Source organism: Rana temporaria, chromosome 1 (genome assembly GCF_905171775.1).
Source record: "Rana temporaria chromosome 1, aRanTem1.1, whole genome shotgun sequence".
Lineage (NCBI taxonomy): Eukaryota > Metazoa > Chordata > Amphibia > Anura > Ranidae > Rana > Rana temporaria.
This window is the reverse complement of record NC_053489.1, coordinates 158,934,277-158,953,982: the sequence shown is the minus strand read 5'-3', so window position 1 is coordinate 158,953,982 and position 19,706 is coordinate 158,934,277. Positions and strand designations below refer to the sequence as shown.

General features: G+C 41.8%; 1 protein-coding gene across 1 annotated transcript in view; it reads left to right on the top strand.

Annotated features, from left to right (window-relative positions):
- Positions 1-19,706, top strand: part of FBN2 (fibrillin 2) — a 290,847-nt gene that overhangs the window by 132,948 nt on the left and 138,193 nt on the right. Inside the window, exons 11-14 of the mRNA XM_040344842.1 lie at positions 6,492-6,629; positions 8,525-8,644; positions 17,805-17,930; positions 19,581-19,703. Of these exons, the coding sequence (XP_040200776.1) occupies positions 6,492-6,629; positions 8,525-8,644; positions 17,805-17,930; positions 19,581-19,703 (507 nt within the window). The remainder of the gene's footprint in view (positions 1-6,491; positions 6,630-8,524; positions 8,645-17,804; positions 17,931-19,580; positions 19,704-19,706) is intronic.

The following is a 19,706-nucleotide window of genomic DNA, read 5'->3' as shown; positions in this document are numbered from 1 at the left end:
GGGGAAGGGATACATTCAGAGCCTCTGACTTAGAAAAATTGACGGATAGGCCCGCTAACGAAGAGAAATCATCAAGAGTGCGGTTCAAGTTGGGAAGAGTGGATAGGGGGAAGGTTAAAAATAGCAGAATGTCATCCGCAAAGAGGGCGCATTTGTGGTTCCGGCCTCCACACTGAACCCCCGATATATTAGGGTTCTGTCGTATAGCAATCGCCAGGGTCTCAATTGCAATGGCAAAAATAAGTGGGGACAACGGACATCCTTGTCGCGTACCTCGTTTGATTCCGAAAGGGGAGGAGTAATGTCCTTTGATCCTGACTAGAGCTCTAGGGTTTGAGTAAAGGGCCTTAATAATACCCATGAATCTGGTACCAAAACCCCATTTCTCAAGAATATTAAAGATATAGGGCCAGGACACGGAGTCAAAGGCCTTCTGAAGGTCCAGAGATAGCAGAAATCCTTTTTGGTGGCTCCCTCCCGCCCAATTGGTTTGCAGAATTGATACCAGATCAATTGCACGTCTAATTTGGTCAGGGCCTTGCCTGCCGGGTATAAATCCCACTTGGTCTTTATGCACATAGTGCCCAATGAATCCAGCCAACCTATTGGCCAAAATTTTAGTTAGGATCTTGAGGTCATTGTTGATAAGGGAAATTGGCCGATAATTAGAGACATCCTCAGGATTCTTGTCTGGCTTGGGTATCACCGTGATAAATGCTGTATTAATTTGGGAGTCAAAGGGGTCTCCTTTGGCTTTAAAATAAAAAAATTTCGTTAAGTGAGGCGTCAAAATGTCTATAAATTTTTTGTAATAGGGGACAGATAGACCATCAGGGCCAGGGGCCGAACCGCTTCGGAGACTCTTAACCACACCCCTTACTTCCTCCTCCGTTATTGGAGAGTCCATTATATCCCTGTGGGTGTCAGACAAGGAAGGGATAGGAAGTCCCTCAAGGAATCGTGAGGACAAGTCAGAGGAGGGAAGGGTAGGAGCTTCATAAAGTTTCGAGTAGAAACCTTGAAAAGCATCTAAGATTTTGGTCGGATTGGTTGTGGGAGGAAAACCACCTATTTTAATCTTGGGCATTGAAAGTAATTTAGGCTTAGGGGTCAATTTGGACGCAAGAAGGGGGCCGAATTTGTCTGCCTGAGTATAAAATTTATGTTTATTCCATCTAATTGCTTTCTCAGCCCGGGTAGTGAGAGCGAGGTTAAGAGCCAACCTGGCGTTATCCAGTTGACTTATGGGTGTTCCAGAGGGATCTTGTTTATGCATAGCTTTAAGGGAAAGATAATCAGATTCCAATCTTTCAATTTCAGCTTTTCTTCCCTTTTTTACTTGCGAGGAGATCTGTATGAGCCTACCCCTAATGAAAGCTTTGTGGGCAGCCCAAAGTGTTTCAACTGAAACTTCTCCTGTGTCATTAAATGAAAAGTACTCTGTCAGGGCCTTTTCAATCTCCGCGACTCTGACGGGGTCTGAGAGCAAAGACTCATTCAGCCTCCAAAACAAGCGCGACCCTTCCGGAAGACCCAGTGCAAGGGATATAATTACCAAGGAATGGTCGGATAGAGCAGAATCTCTGATCGAGGCGGATAGTACTGTCGGTAGACTGGTAGAAGGAGTGAGAATATGGTCTATGCGAGCATACGTAAGGTGAGGGTGAGAAAAATGAGTGTAATCTCTTTTGGAGGGATTAAGTTCTCTCCATGTGTCAGCTAAACCAAATTCGTGAAGGATTTTAGCGATTTTAAGGCTTTCTTTTGTGGGACGTATTACCCTGGACCCTGGCGGTTTTGATTTGTCCAAACCCTGGTCTAGAGCTGTATTGGAATCTCCCCCAAAGACTATGGTGCCCTCCAATTCGGGGGATAGTGTGTCTAATAACGATTTGAAAAATTTAGCCTGACCTCTATTAGGTGCATAATACGAGACCAAAGAGAAGAGTTGGTCTCCTATTTTGCCTTTCACCAGGATAAACCTCCCTTCTGGGTCAACAGTATCAGATATTTTAACAAAAGTGCATTTCTTAGAGATCAGGATTGCGACCCCTTTGGTTTTGTTTTCAGCACTGGCTAGATAAAATTGAGGAAAGTATGAGTGTATAAAAATGGGGCTATACCGGACAGGAAAGTGAGTTTCCTGTAGCATGATGATGTCTAGATGTAGAGATTTATAGTGGTCCATTACCTTTCTTCGTTTAATTGGAGAATTAATGCCTTGCACATTATGAGAGGCAATGCGGAGCCTAACATCTAGTGAATCAGCCATGGATCTCAGAATCTGGACCACGTCCAAGGCAGCCCTCACTCACCAGTAGCAGACCCAGGTCCCAAACGAGACCAAGAACAGCAGCATCCATAACCGCAAAGGTTGAGTCCCTGAGGATAGAGTGTAGGAGTGAAAAACCTGTAAATAAAGCATATTTTAGGCACAATCGAGTGTAGCTAGGAATCACTGGGTAAGGTAAGGAAAGACAGAAAAGAAAAGAGAAAAGTAGGTCTCCCTGAAAAGAAAAGTGGAGCTCCGGGTGGGAGAAACCCCGGAAGCTCTGAGAAGTGGAAGTAGAATCAGCTTCCCCTAAACAGGGGAGAGCTGTCCATCCCTCGGAGACCATCAGGTGTCCCAAGGATGGATTGAGGCGCATTGGAACCAAGCTGGAACCGGGCGCCCAAAATCACACAAATATATTCTAATAAGCATAAGTAAGGTACACAGCATAGAAATAAAAATTCTATTTGCGTAAACTAACCACCCCAACCGATCGCCCCGAGCCCCCGCCCTCCCACCTAGTGAGACGACGGGGGCCCCAAGGGACCAAATCAGCGCGTCAGCGACATAAAAGGCGTCACTCCTCCTAGCCGAAAAACTAAAAATGCGCAGATCAGTGGGATAAAATAGTTTAGCCCCAAATACTTAACAGGAGCAACAGGAAGGGAGCCCTCCCATTGCCCCAACACAGCTGCTAGGTGTAACAGATAATGAAAAGTTCTAACCACACAGCACTAAAGCCATCTGGGATGATCAGATGAGGAAAAATAAAAAATAAAAATAAAAGTCAAAACAGCCAAAAAAGTCAAGAACCTGTATGGGAAGGAACCCCCAAAAGCAACCAAGTCAAAAGGAGGAGAGAATCACATTGGAATGATCCTCAGATTCATGACCATCCGGCAAGACATGCTCGGGTCTGTTGGGCGAGCAGGAAAGCTTAATCTTCATGTTGTTCCATTTTCCCTTGCTTTTTTAGAGTTGCCCCTCTGCCAAAGGGGAGATTGAGGACTGGTAGGGACAGCTCGTTTGTTGGATCCCTGCCCTACAGATGTAGTCTCCATGTCAGCTTCTTGTGCGATGAGCTTCAAACGCAGAAGTAAATTTTCTCCTTCATGAAAGGTGGAAAAAGCAAACGGTTTACCATTGACTGCGAATTTGACCGCAAAGGGAAAGGCCCATTTGTATTTGATGGCTTTCTGGGACAAGGCTTGAAGCAGTGGCTTAAGAGATCTCCTTCTTTGGATCGTGGACGGAGAAAGGTCTGCAAAAAGTTGTACCTGATGTCCCTGGCACATTACCGCCTGAGCAGCCCTCGCTTGTCTCATGAGCTCCTCCTTAATGTAGTAATGATGGGGTTTGGCGATGATGTCTCTCGGGGAACCATCTTTCCTAGGGGGCCCCAATGCTCTATGAGCCCTATCCAGTTCTAAATGCTGTGGAAATATATTAGGGAGGAGATTTTTAATCAGGTCCTGTACTGCCTCAGGCACATTAAGGATAGTTTCTGGGAGACCGCGAATTCTAATATTAGACCTCCTAGGTCTGTTCTCGAGGTCGTCAATGCGGGACAACGCTACGTCCAATTGATCTTGAAGCGAATGAATGTGGTGAAAATTCTGGGTTGTGGCGGCTATAGTTTCCTCCATTTTGTTCTCAATGGTTTCAATCCTAGAGCCCAGGGATTGGAAATCTGCTTTTAAATCATTTGTTATCTTAGTTGCCGTTTGGGCCAGACCCTTATCCAGCAAAACTGAAAATTTAATAAACAGGTCCTCCATGAGGAGAGCAGGATCCATGGGACGTGCGTCACTGATAAGGACACCTTGCTGTAATGGTGCAGTTATTCCCCTATATGAAGGGGTTAATTCAGATCCCAACAGATTATTAATTAGGGATTCCCCTGGGGCAGAGGACAGAGAGGATACCTGAAGATGAGATCCCACTGAATCAGGCATGATGTGTGGTTGAAATGAGGCCGGTTCTGACCTGAATAGCTGCCTTTGTTCAGTCAGGCTATGTGCTGGTGCCTGAAGCAGCGGTGCGGCGGCCATCTTGGATTTACCTCACAGATCTTCAGAGGTCTAAAATGGCTTAAAAGCCTCGGTTAAACTCGGGGCAAGCCGTGTAGATATGTGCCCGCTACTCTGAGGAGCTAGTCCGTGCTGTTTTCAGCAATCCAGGACGGCTGTGTACCGGAAAACGGGCGCCGCGGTGACAGCCTGGAGCGGAGCTGACGGCTCAGGCGTCCATCCCCGCAGCCCGCGCATGCGCACCTCACTCTCACACCTCTATACTGTATATCTTCAGTTAGTTATCTTTATGTATAATTGCGCTATATAAACTGCTATGTACCAACATTTGTAATCTATAGGAGGCTAACACTGATTGCAGTACCAACTAACACCTAAAAAATCAAAGGAACCCTCCCCACCCTAATCTACCTTTATATGCAGCTTGCCTGGCCTATTGCAAGTTATTATTAAGAGATCAACAGAGCTCAGCACAGATGTCTTACTAATGTGTCCATGATAAAGATTTACTTACATAAACCAACCTATGCTATTAGGTTTAGTGCGCCATAACGACTCTGACTGATAATTAGGTATATACATTTTGTTTATTAGCATAGGGATTCTTACTAAACTTTTTTAAATTGCATAATAGGGAAATGACATACACTTAAATGTTCCCTAGATATACATAATGCAAATAATCTTCTGAATGTGTATAAAAAGATTTGAGGAAAACCTGTACTGAGTAAAATCCTGTGGCTGCCATAGCTGGCTACCTTCTGGAAATTCTAGCCACCTGGCTGTCTGACTTTAGTACTGTATTTGCTGGCGTATAAGACTACCTTTTACACTTAAACAAACTGGCCAAAAAGCAGGGGTCGTCTTATACGCCAGGTCAGCTGCTCGGATGCCTGCCGGATGTGCGGTAATACTGTATGTAGCTTTGGCTACATACAATATATACCGCTAAGCCAATCCCGGTGAGCGATGTATTCAAATGAATAAAGAGCCTGCTCGGATTGGGGTAACAACCTCTGCCAATCCGAGTGCCTACATACAGTAGGCTGCTCGGATTGGCTTTGAGAGTCAGAGAGGCGTGGGCTGATGATGTTACAGCCTCTGCCAATCCAAGCAGGCTTTGTATTCATTAATAGAAAACATCGCTCACTGTGATTGGCTCCATCTCCAGCAAGTATGAAGAAGATTATGGCTCCAGAAGAAATAAATATGAAGCCTCGGAATGGGGGTCGTCTTATACGGTGAGTACAGGCAAAACAATCTTAAAAAAAAGGAAAATTAAGGGGTCGTCTTATACGCCTGGTCGCCTTATACGCCGGCAAATACGGTATTTTAAGACACTCACCTGGAACCAGGACCAATGTGGGGACAAATGTTTCCATCCTAGAGAGGCTGCCTTTGGCAGTAAAGCTGTTTGTGTGTGTGCCTGCACACACATGTACACAAGCAGTCAGCTCAGTGATGCTGAGCACATTAAAAAAGCAGACTTAGCATCACAACAGAGTTTTCTGAACATTCAGAAGTTTTCTGATGCACCCACAGTGCTGTGATCAGCAACATTGAATCTGCACTTTCAACAAGTTCTTAGTCACTGAAGGGACTTGGGTGCTGGTACTGCCTGTGCAACAGAGGCATTGGCCAGGCAGGCAGCTCAGTAACTCTGAGCCTGTAATTTTAGTAGGCTCAGAATCAATAAGCTACACTGAGGATGAAGTGTCTTATATGGATACTCTGGCCTCAGTGACGTGGCCCCCCCTATCTCACTATGCCTTTTCGAGTGCCGTCCAAAGTAGCTGTCTCAATTGGCCCCATGGCTTCATGTAAAAAATCAAACTCCTAATTTGAATACTTATACCAGGTAGATGAATAGAAAAGTAATGGAACCTTTGAATCAACATGACAGCCAGAAAATTATTATTTCAGCAATGGAAGCCTTTATATTGTCTCAATACAAGTTTCTTTTAATGGTATATTCATTGTGTATCTTTTCTTTAATTTATCATTTGAGTTATAAATATCTGAAGTACTATATATAACACTGGATATAACAATTAATACTGATAATACTAGCACAAATGAAAAAATATAGTAATTTAAAATGATAACAATATAATTAATGTCATGTTCACTTTTATGTAACATATGCTATTAACAAATCAGTAATTAAATATTTTCTATTTTTATCATAGCAACATTAAATCAGACAATAGATATATGCAAGCAATACCCAAATCTTTGCTTAAATGGACGGTGTATACCTAATCTTAACAGTTACCGATGTGAATGCAACATGGGATATAAGCAAGATACTCACACAGAATGTAATGGTATGTATGCACTATACTGGGCTTTATTAGAGGATGGAGTCTACTCAACTGGCTTTTTCTCAGTAAAATATTATCGCAGCAGTGAATCTCTCCTAACTGTAACTAATGACAGTCTTTTTTAGAAATAACTGCTGATATGAATTGTTACATAGGTAAGGCCAACAAATACCTGCGGTAGTGTACAATTAGTCAATGTAGTGGTAATGTGCTCATATAAAATCTCCCTTATAGCGGGTGTTAAAGGAAAACTTACTAAGCTGCCAACCTAAAATATCACTTTATATGAGCATGATGTTTCTTTTTTTAAATATTGCAGAAATACTTGTAGCGAAAACTATATATACTTTACATTTTCAACAACTGTGTAATCTGTAAACAATGACCAGTAAGAATGCCAAAATAATATTATAGTGACTTTAAAGTGGAGGTTCACCCAAAAAGTTAATTTTTAACCTTAGATTGATGCTCATTTTGTCAAGGGGAATCGGGTAGTTTTTTTTAAATCTAAGCAGTACTTACCGTTTTAGAGAGCGATCTTCTCCGCCGCTTCCGGGTATGGGCTGTGGGACTGGGCGTTCCTATTTGATTGACAGTCTTCCGACAGGCTTCCGACGGTCGCATACATCGCGTCACGATTTTCCGAAAGTAGCCGAACGTCGGTGCGCAGGCGCCGTATAGAGCTGCACCGACGTTCGGCTTCTTTCGGCTACTCATGACGCGATGTACGCGACTGTCGGAAGCCTGTCGGAAGACTGTCAATCAAATGGGAACGCCCAGTCCCGAAGACCATACCCGGAAGCGGCGGAGAAGATCGCTCTCTAAAACGGTAAGTACTGCTTAGATTTTAAAAAAACTACCCGATTCCCCTTGACAAAATGAGCATTAATCTAAGGTTAAAAAAAACATTTCGGGTGAACTCCCGCTTTAATTCGCAGCTAGGCGGCAATTTGTGCAGCCAAGGTTATCTTAGAGTTACTTTCTATTTTTTGCTAAAATTCTATTTAGCTAAAAGGCAGATTTAAAAGTATATCAAATCTTGTCTAAATACATTTTAAAGTCTTGTTTAAAAAAATATATAAATATATAATAACAAACATGTTATACCGGTACTTACCACATCTGTACAGTTGGTTTTGTACAGAGCAGCCCAGATCTTCCTCTTCTCGGGTCCCTCTTTGCTGCTCCTGGCCCCTCCTTCCTGACGAGTGCCATCAGAGCAAGCAGCTTGCTATGGGGGCACCCGAACAGGGTCACAGCCCCATGTGGCCATTCAGACACAGAGCCCTGACCCGGCCCCATCCGCTCTCTCCCCTGATTGGCTAACTGACCTTAATTGACAGTTGTGGCAGACAATGGCACCACTGCTGTGTCTCAGCCAATCAGGAGGAGAGTCCCGGAAGGGAATGCATTAGAATGCATTAAGATAAAAAAAACTTCTGCCTTTACATTTCCTTTAAGTTGAACATGAACATTGTAAATATGTAAATGTTCGATATATAATATATATATATATATATTTTTTTTTTCACGGCTCCCTCCTAGTTTCCTTTCGTGTTGGTATTAATAGGATGTAATTAATAGGTCTTTTAGGCCTGCAAATGTGTACATGAATTGCATCATAGCTGTCCTGAAAGTACAATTATTTTATTAGTACCCTGGAATGAATTATTTGAATATCCAAGTACACTGGAATGTACAGTGCATGTTACCACATTCACAGATAGTAGTTAAAGTTGTTTTACTTTGACCTGTTTGAACAGTTAAAACAATTAAATGCCTAGCAAAATCAGTAAGAGAAACATTTACTGAAAAGATAATGTGACCAGTAATGACTTGTTCTCAAATTATACACTTTGAACCAGCTGAGTGTTTTGACTTTTTGTTACTACAAACAGATGTTGATGAGTGTACATCAAACCCATGTACCAATGGAGACTGTGTTAACACACCTGGATCCTATTATTGTAAGTGCCATTCTGGTTTTCAGAGGACTCCTACCAAGCAGGCATGCATAGGTAAGTACAGTATTATGATTTTCCCTTTCACTGAATTCAGGAAGCTTCCTAAACCTATAATTTAAAATTAAGGAGATGCCATTACTGATCACAAAATATTTAACTTTTTTATTTTTTTTCCTTGGTAGTTAAAGGAAGCGTATAGCAATTTTGTAAATATTTTAATGATTCATTTATTTATTTTTTTGTGAGCAGGACTTAATATTGTTTTTAAACCAGATTTCTTTTTAGTGTTTTTAGTCCGGCTAAATATAAATATTGCATATTAATCTTTCATATATTCCAAGTAGAGCTGCACGATTCTGGATACAATGAGAATCACAATTATTTTGCTTAGAATAAAAATCACAATTCTCGGCATAACATCATCTTTCACATTATACAAAAAAATTGGACTGACTTTACTGTTTTTTTGTTTGTTTTTTACTCATTAAAGTGTATTTTTCCCCAAAAAATTGCTTTTGAAAGACCGCTAAGCAAATGCAGTGTGACATAAAATATTGCAACGACCTCCAATTTCTTCTCTAGGGTCTCTGCTAAAAATATATATACAGTGGAACCTCGATTTAAGAGTAACTTGGTTTGAGAGCATTTTGATTTGCGAGCAACTTTTTTTTTAAATTCTGACTCAGTTTGTGAGTGTTGACTCGCAAAACGAGCAGAATTCAAGCTAAAAAGGCCTGCAGTACTTCATTTGGCCTGAGGTACAGGGGCGCAGAAGCTGAGCAGAGCCGAAAATAGGCCTACAGTACCTCATTTGGCCTGAGGTAAGGGGGCCCAGGAGCCGAGAAAAGCCGAACATTGGCCTGCAGTACCTCATTTGGCCTGAGGTACTGGGGCACAGGAAACAAGCCGAAATGTCTTTGGGCCTTTTCGGACGTTTTCGACGCTCTCTGGCGCCCCCCCACCCCTGGCTGCATTCGGTATTGCACCCCATTGAAGTCAATGCGGAACAAATTATTTTAGTTTCCATTGACTTCAATGGGAAAACTCACTTTGATATGCAAGTACTTTGGATTAGGAGCATACTCCTGGAACTGATTATGCTTGTAATCCGAGGTTCAACTGTATTATGTTTAGGGGTTCTAAGTAATTTTTGAGCAAAAAATACTGACTTTAACTTGTAAGCAACAAGTGTCAGAAAAAGGCTCAGGGCCAGATTCACAAAGAGTTACGCCGGCGTATCAGTAGATACGCCAACGTAACTCGGAATCTAAGCCGTCGTATGTTTAAGTGTATGCTCAAACTGAGATACACTTAAACCTACCTAAGATACGACGGCCTGCGCCTCACGTCGAAACCAATACGTCCTTGCGGCGTACTTTGCTGCAATGCACACTGGGATATGTACACGGACGGCGCATGCGCCGTTTGTAAAAAAACGTCAATCACGTCGGGTCACCATTCATTTAAATAAAACACGCCCCCCTCGTCCTCATTTGAATTACGCGTGCTTACGCCGGCCTCATTTTCGCTACGCCGTAACTTAGGAGGCAAGTGCTTTGAGAATACAGCACTTGCCTCTCTGACTTAAGGCACGTAGCGTAAATAGGATACGCTATGCCGCCTCAAAGATGCGGCGACCTATGTGAATCTGGCCCTACGTTTTTAAGTGGTTAAACTGACCTCACCGACCCCATCCCTTTGCTCTAAAAGAACCAAATGACACAATGTTTCTTTTTATCTCAGCGCTGAGCAATATTGTGATAAACTTTGCCAGCTGCCTTTTTTTTGTGAGCAGAGAACGGCTTTGCACTTGTTATATGGATTCCAAGGTAACCAGCAAGTGGAGCCCCAGGAACTTTTTCACAGCCCGTTTGCTGTGTTTAGAGAGCTCAATAACACAAGTTGAAATGTAAAAACTCAGTTGAATATGGTCGGCCATACACAAAGCAAATTTCTTTCCTGCAAACAGGAATTCCCCCATCAACACAGACAGTGTTGATGAGGGAATCCCTCCTGTCAGGCAATTGTCTTCTCCCAGCAGGGGGGGGGGGGGCAGGGGAAGCCATCCCCTGTTGGTAGAAGACAGTGATTATTGCTAGCGGCTATAGCAGGCATTAGTAATAATTGCAGGTAAAACCCGGCATGCTGGTTGTACCCAAGTTAATCAGTCGATCAACTTGATACATTCAGCCTGCCCATACATGGTTTAAACTGTGTATGGCCTGCCTTAGTCAACATAGTGATTCCTTCCTTATCAGATTGCCCCAGAGGCTGCAATGAGAGACAGTCTACTTAAAGAGAAACTACTTGTGCACGTTCTTTAGAAACCCATAGTACTTTCAGAATTCTTTGTAATTTTTTTTAATCTCTATATATCAAATTAATCCAATTTAAAGTTCCAATTTACATGTCTGTGTTTCTCTGTGAGCTCAATGAGGAAACTTGTTATGATCCTGCCACAATTATTCCACTACTTTGGAGAAGAAACCTTTGGTGAATAAATAGCATACATAAAATCACTGTCAGGAAAGGCTTTCTAGCTGAAGACAGCAATATTTTCTACTAATTAATTATAAAAATCATTAATAAGGTGACTCAAGTGCTGATATAAATCCCAAATTCAACCAAGGAATAAATATAGGTAAATAAAAGATAAATTTAAAAAAAAAACGCAACCATAAATAAGTGTTCTGACACTGTGAAAAATATAAATCTAGAGAGGAACACATGTGAAGTCTGGTACAAATTGGATTCTGGACAGGATTGATCCAAACAGCAGGGACATTTTCAGTGATTACATTCTACCAGGCAAGCCTATTTTACCAGTCTGTGGACGGTTCATTATTTTGATCTTCTTTCATGGAATTTGCACATTTATTAGTTGGATTGTATTTATGTGTTATTAGCTGGTTTTCTTTTCAAATTTTTTATTGAGTATTCACACACAGAGTACAAAACAGGTATTTTCAGATTGTCATATCAAGAAGAATATCATGGTGCAGACTTAGTGAGGCAAGTAAAACCATATTAACAAGAGTGCAGTATACAAGCCATGAACAGCAAACAGTCAGAACATGGAACGTTAGATACATCGAAGCAAAATAGGTAGACCATAGGTCCAACCCCAGAAAACGTATAAAGAGAACATTGGTAAGGGTAAGAGTGTCAATCTGTTATCAATCATACATGTAGGAAGAGTACTCAGTAGTCAAACCAGGGAAAGGCCGTAAAATAAATCCAGGCACTAGTCTGTTGGTGTGCCAGAACGGATTTACTCAGGGCATCTCAGACAAAACAAAATGTAAAAAGAGAAGGGGAAAGAAGAGAGAGAAAAGAAACAGATGGGGAAAGGAGGACAAAAGGGAGAATAAGTAAAGATAGAAAAGGATAAAGGAAAAGAGTCGGCCGGGCCGCACGGGCCCCCGGAAGGATGTCGTGTAATAGGTCATGGTTCCTGGATATGTTTTAGTTTTACTGTTACAACTCCTCTCGTTTCCCGGGTGACTACGTCACCAGCAAAGCAGTGTCAAAGTCTGGAGGAAGAAAGTGTTCCACCCAGGGGGTCCAGGTTTTGTCGTGTTGGGCCATTCGATCTAAAATTGTAGCCTCTATTTTACTATGTATCATAGCTTGGGTCACCCTGTTTTTAACTTCCGCCATGTGTATATTTGGGGTCTTCCAGGCCCTGGCAATAGATTGTTTAGCAGCAGTGGTCAATTGTAATAAAAGCCTAATTTGGGCTCTGGTGTAGTCCTGTTGCACATGATTTAAGAGAGCTAGGGATGGATCAGGATGGAGTTCGTCATTTAAGAGGGTGGAGGCCATACGGAATATTAATACCCAAAACCGTTGCACTACCGGGCATGACCACCAAATATGTTCATGTGTTCCCCTCCCTCCGCATCCCCGGAAGCAAATGGGCGGGTAGTTTGTCTGTGAGAAGATCTCTGTGAGAAGATCTCCTATCCGGTATAACCCTGCCTGACGCCAGAGCCGGAAAGACTCCGGCTCCGCGTAGGCAGGATAAAAAAGCGGGTGACCTAGGAAGGAAAGTAACGGGGCATGGGAAGACAACAGATGAAAACGTCCAGATAAACTGTCCCAGAGCTTGAGTGAGTGGCGCGTAACCGGGTTTATGATAGGGCCTCGGGCCAACGGAGGCAACCAGAGGAGATTAGACACTGACAAAGGGAAAATATCCACGGCCTCTAAACTGACCCATATTGGAGTTTCTGATAAAGCGTGATAAAGTGTGATCTGGGAAAGCTGAGTGGCCTGGTAATAGCGGGCAAAATTGGGGATCCCCAAGCCTCCACTAAGTTTATTACGAAGGAGAACGGATCTAGAAACTCAGGGTTTCATGGGGCCCCAGATATATTTAAAAACCCTGGATTGGATAACACGGTGAAAGTAGGAGGGGACAGAAATCGGGAGGACTCTATATAAATATAAAAGTTTTGGGAGTAGGGACATCTTGACGGCTGCTACACGTCCTAACCAGGAAACACAGAGTGGTTTCCAGGACTCCAAGAGAGAAGTTAAATGTGACAGCATAGGAAGGTAATTAGACCTGTAAAGAGAGGACGGATCAGATGGGAGCTGTATACCCAGGTATGGAAGAGATGTGGTGGACCAAGTAAAAGGAAAATATTCTTGTAAATGGGCAACCTCCGAGGAGGTAAGAGACACATTGAGGGCCTTTGATTTGGCTTTGTTCACTTCTAAACCAGAGATACCTGCAAACTTTTCCATGATTTGGATAAGGTTCGGGAGAGTTGTGCGGGGAGAGGTGATAAATAGAAGCGCATCATCTGCGAATAAGCAGACTTTATGGGTAGTAGAAGCCACCTCCAAACCTTTGATATCAGGGCTATCCCTAATCAGGGCCGCCAAGGGCTCTATCGCCAAGGCGAATATTAAAGGGGAGAGGGGGCACCCCTGTCTAGTTCCTCTGCGTATCTGGAGACTTTCTGAGCGGAAGCCAGAGTATTTAATGTAGGCTTGAGGCTGATTATAAAGGGAATTCACCCACTGCAAAAAATGTGGACCGAAACCCCAACGGGCTAGGATGTAGTTAAGATAGGGCCAGGAGACCGTATCAAAAGCCTTTCTAATGTCCAGGGACAGCAGGTGCATAGGAATCTTACGTGTTCTGGCTAGATGCTGTAAAAGAACCACTCTTCTAATATTATCACCGGCCTGTCGGCGTGGTATAAAACCTACCGGATCCTTATGGATCAGTCTACCTATAATGGGATTAAGGCGTAGGGCCATTACTTTGGCTAATAATTTAACATCAAGATTAAGTAATGAGATAGGCCTAAAGTTTGACCAAAGCGAATTGTCTACATTGGGTTTGGGAATCATGGCTATTATAGCTGTCAATGTGTCTCGACCAAAAGAGTGATGTTGAAGCAAGGCATTGAAGGACTTAGTGAGAAGTGGGGCGAGGGTACTGGCAAATTTTTTGAAGTAAGTGGCTGAGAGCCCATCAGGTCCCGGTCTTTTGTGGGGTTTAAGAGTCTTGATAGCGGCAAGGATCTCTTCAATCGTGATGGGCTTTTCAAGGGATTCACGATTAGAGTCTGATAGAGTGGGAAAAGGGACATTTTGGAATAACGCCTCTGCAGTAGAGGAAGAGAAGGAGGACTGGGCTTTATAGAGGTCCTGTAACCGTTTCCGGAACTCGGCTAGGACTTTCACGGGATTGCTAGTGTACGTGTTTTTATCCGTACGTAGTCTGATAGGAACGTGGTTCCTATTAGCTGGTTTTCATCACGTTTATCACATCATTTGTGTTTTATAATAGAAGGTTGATTTTAGCGCACCATCACACATTAATTTATAATTATAAACATTTTTGTTTTCTCTGCCTGTAAATATTAAATAGCTTTGAGGCATGTAGGGGAGAGTACAGAATCTTATATTTGTATATGTGCAGCTAGAGAATGTTAAACTATTCATGGATTTTTGACCATTTGCAGATATTACACTGAAAATCTGTTTAATTTAATTTTCGTCAGTATTTTGACTTGGTTTTTACTACAGTGTTACTGGTCCTACTACAGTTATTTAAGTCTAGTTTTATCAAGAATGATGGCCTATATAAAACATAATAGTCTTAGGGCATTAAAACATATTTTAGCATTTAATATATTTTGTGTAGCATTGGAATGGAGGGAAGCAGAGGACACTGGCTGCAGGAGAGGGGAGTGTGATTCCTCTTTTATTGCAGAATACTTTCAGGTGATTTTTTTTTTATTTGTCAGGGACTCTTTAATGTAGCTTACAGGAAAGTAACATACGGGTAAACAGAAAGTTAAATGTAGGTTAGAAGAAAATCAGAAGCAAGCTGCATTTGCCCATTTTTTAAAGCACTAAGAAAGGGGACTGTCCCCAAACCAATATAAAGGCAGGAACTTTGACAATGGCAGTATCAATTTGTGACACATTCTTTCACAGATGTTTTGTTTTTTGAATAATTAGAATTTAACCACTTACTTACTGGGCACATATACCCCTTCCTGACCAGGTGAAATTTCAGCTTGTGGCACTGTGTCACTTTAACTGACAATTGCGCGGTGGTGCGACGTGGCACCAAACAACACAAACAACCCAAACAAAATTGACGTCCTTTTTTCCCCACAAATAGAGCTTTCTTTTGGTGGTATTTGATCACCTCTGCGGTTTTTATTTTTTGCGCTATTAACAAAAATAGAGCGACAATTTTGAAAAAAAAACTATATTTTTTACTTGTTGCTATAATAAATAGCCCAATTTTTTTAAAAAAACATTTTTTTTCTCAGTCTAGGCGATACGTATTCTTCTACATATTTTTGGGAAAAAAATAAAATCGCAAGAAGCATCTGGTTTGCGCAAAAGTTATTGCGCTTACAAAATAGGGGACAGAATTATTATTATTTTTATTATTTTTTTTTACAACTAATGGCGGCGATCAGCATTTTTTCCGTGACTGCGACATTATGGCGGACACATCGGACACGACACTTTTGACACATTTTTGGCGCCATTCACATTTATACAGCGATCAGTGCTATAAATATGCACTAATTACTGTATAAATGTGACTGGCATTGAAGGGGTTAACACTAGGGGGTGAGGAAGGGGTTAAATGTGTACCCTAAATTGTGTTCTAACTGTAGGTGGAGGGGGGGTGACTGGGGGAGGTGACCGATCTATGTCCCTATGTACAAGGGACACAGATCGGTCTCCTCTTTCCCCTGACAGGACATGGATCTCTGTGTTTACACACAGAGCTCCACGTCTTGTCCCTGTAGCCGCCGATCCCGAGTCCCTGGTGGACATCACGGCTGCCAGGCACTCGCATCGGCATCTCAGCGATGCGGCGAGCACACGTGCGCCGCCATCGGACGCGCACGCCCGCGCCGCTGGATGCGCGCGCAGGCCGTGTTTTTACGGCATGTTAGAGATTCAGAACCACCCCGCGGCCGTATAAATTCGTACGGCCGTCGGGTAGTGGTTAATTGTCAGTATTAGAAAGTTCACTAAAAGAAACACAAATATTTCTTAGCTCTGAACTAGAATAAATTGGACCCTACCAAATGAGATGCTCACTGCCAGACTTCAGGGCATTGTGTCCAAATTTCATAATGTCTGGGAGTCTTGGGTCTCCAATTAACTTCCACGCAATTTTGACTGCTGGTTACTGGAACTTTAACAGCAACCTCTTTGAGCACTTTAACCTAAGCTTGGTGACAACCCCCCCTTTTTAATTCCACTCCTGTTTACACAGAAACACAGATGCACAAAATTGGCACTTACCGTATTTATCGGTGTATAACATGCACAGGCATATAACACGCACCCCAATTTTAGGAGGGGAGTTTAAGGGAAAAAAATCACAGCCCCCTTTACAGTACACAGCTCCTCATCCAGTACACAGCTCCCCCCATCCAGTATACAGCCCCCTCCATCCAGTATACAGCTCCCCCATCCAGTATACAGCCCCCCATCCAGTATACAACTCCCCCCATCCAGTATACAGCTCCCCCCATCCAGTATACAGCTCCCCCCATCCAGTATACAGCTCCCCCATTCAGTATACAGATCCCCCATTCAGTATACAGAGTATACAGCCCCCTCCATCCAGTATACAGCCCCCTCTCTGCACTCCCAGGAGACCCCCAGTCTCCTGGGACAGTGCTGCCAGCATACTCAACAGTTAAGAAAAAAAATCACTGCAGCTCCTCCTGTGTCACTCCAATTGTAAAATGAAGCTTCCATATACCTCAATAGTTCAGTTTTCCCACTGACCTGGTCACATGACTGCTCTCCTCTGATGTTACACAGATGGCCATGTGACCACTCTCCTCCTCCAATCTAAAGATACACTCAGAGGAGGAGGAGTGGCAGAAGGAGAGCAGCCAGAAAAAAAACAGAGCTGTTGAGCTATTTACAAGCTTTGTTTTTCAATGACACTGACACAGGAGGAGTGGTGTAGAAGGGGCTGGCAAGTGATTTTTTTTCTCAACTTTTTTTCTTAACTATGCAGGGAACGCTGTCCCAGGGCCAGGAGAGGTGGGATGGCCGGCCTGACACCCCCCCAATGGGTGGCTCCTGGGGCGGACCGCCCGTTCCCTGCCCTCTGTTGGTAAAACGTGATATTGGCGTATAACACACTGTTTACCCTTTTTTTTGGGGGGGGGGAGTGCATGTTATACGCCGATAAATATGGTATTTTAACTGGTCACTAGGAGAGAGGATGCTAACACTAAATTGAGACCTGCTTCACCATAGCTCAGCTCACTAAGCATTTGTAATCTACCTAGTACAATGTGTACACAAATTATGCTCTTCCATCAATGTATTTTAATGGTAGATATTTTTGGAATACTCATATGAATGCAACATAAATAAAAAATTCCTCACAACAGCCCCTGGATTGGATTTGGCCAAAGAGGTTGGTTTATGTCAAGTAAGCTAAAGTTATTTGCATCATAATTTAATGGTAGTAACATTTTTAAGAGTCAAAACACAGACAACTAAATAAATAAGGGAATGATTGTAACCTGATGTAACATGACTGATGATGACTGACAAAAACATCCTTTCTCATGAATCCTTATGTTTTGGAATAATATTTTTTTTAATTTATTTCCTAGTGTGAATATTGTTTTGCTAGGCTTTTCACCAATTTTGCAGAGCTGAACAGTGTGTTTTTCTTACAACCTAGATATTGATGAGTGTATTCAAAATGGCATCCTCTGCAAAAATGGAAGATGTGTTAACACAGAGGGTAGCTTTCAGTGTATCTGCAATGCTGGTTTTGAGCTAACTGCTGATGGAAAGAACTGTGCAGGTAAAAGTTCTGGAAATAATATTTGTTGTATGTAATTCATGGTGACTAAAATAGGTTAACCCTCCACACAACAGAACAACTTAGCCATTAAAGAAAATATGTATCCCAGTCCCTGCAGTCAATCAGACATCTGGGCTGTGTTAGAAACAGCTGTTTACATATTTTTCTATGTCATGTAGCAAACAATTGTTGAGGAGTCACCATGTACAGTCTGAAATTGTCTTTATCAATTGCTAAATGCCTGTGCAATATTTGGTCCTAGAATAACATGAATGTCTGGCTTATAATTGTTATCAAAGACATTTGAACACTTTGGCTGAAGCTATGGAAATCATTTGTACAATGAGCTACTTTTTACTTAAATAATAAAGTAATTTAAATTAAAGTCTTTTTAAAGACTCTATTAGATATTGTTCATTATCTCTAGACATCATGGCGGCTATTAAGGCAACCCTTAATGATGTTTTAAGCCTTGTGTAGACAGATCATATCAAAGTCATAAGTGGAATTTGGTCCAGTTCCTTCACAAAGCTTCAATAATGTTTACTCATTTGAAAAGCATGTTCATCAAAATTTGAACTCTGATAATGGAAATGTCTCTGCCAACTGTATCACAGATCATGGAGACTAATAAAATATAACTATCCCACACAGAATGTAACCAACCGATTCAACTGTTTTCCAAAACAGTTATATTTAAGGCATGCCATGAATGATACTTGTTACAATTACGAGTGTGTTTATGTCAGCTACCAACTGATCTGTCAGGCCATCAAACGGCTGGTGTCATATCTCATCACATGCCAGCACCATGGCAGATAAAAATCAAATAGAGGCACATAGGATGGTTTAGTTCCATTCTAACATTTTGATAAAATCATATTTAAAAAAATGGCTAGCCTAGGTAAATTTAAAAACCTTAAATTCATCAGTGCACATTAGAAATGACAAGGAAAGCAAGGAATCCAGACAAAATGGTTTCTTTAGAGGATTGTTTCATTTACTGTCCTTGGTAGGATAAAAAGTTAGACATTTTTAAAACAGTCTAGCGTAGCGCTAATGCTTCTCCTTTAAAATTATCAGATCTTGGTTTCTTATATGGATACAAAATGGATATAGACACATCTCATTAGGTACAGGCACCATGGCAGACTGTGAGGATATTTTAAATATCTGCTAACATGAATCACCAGAAATAATCTGAATCTGTGCCCACACTGATGGAAGTTTATACTGCCCCAGCAACAACTTCCAGGATCACTATACTTAGAATGATGAAGAGAATATTAGTATCTTATTGTGTATGTTTGATGATATACACATTTTGTTTATTATAAAAAGAAATGGTCTATTTTTAATTCAATTGTGTAGATGGTACCAGCACTGGGAAACCACTGCTAACACATTCACACATGTGCCCCAGGGATTGATAATTATTACATTTTATTTTACTTCAGAATACTATATATTTGGGCTAGATAATGGCAGATAGGAGTGGTTGATGAGGAGAACGCCTGTAATGACTGTGGCTATCTTTATATCTATTTGTTAACTATTTTAACATTAGTACTCTGAAAACATTCCTTACCTCTGATGATTGACATAACTTAAAATCAGTGCTTAATACCATGCTATATTGTATATTTTCAGATCATGATGAATGTGCTACTACAAATATGTGTTTAAATGGAATGTGTATAAATGAAGATGGCAGCTTTAAGTGCATATGTAAACCAGGATTTGTGCTTGCATCCAGTGGTCGTTACTGCACTGGTA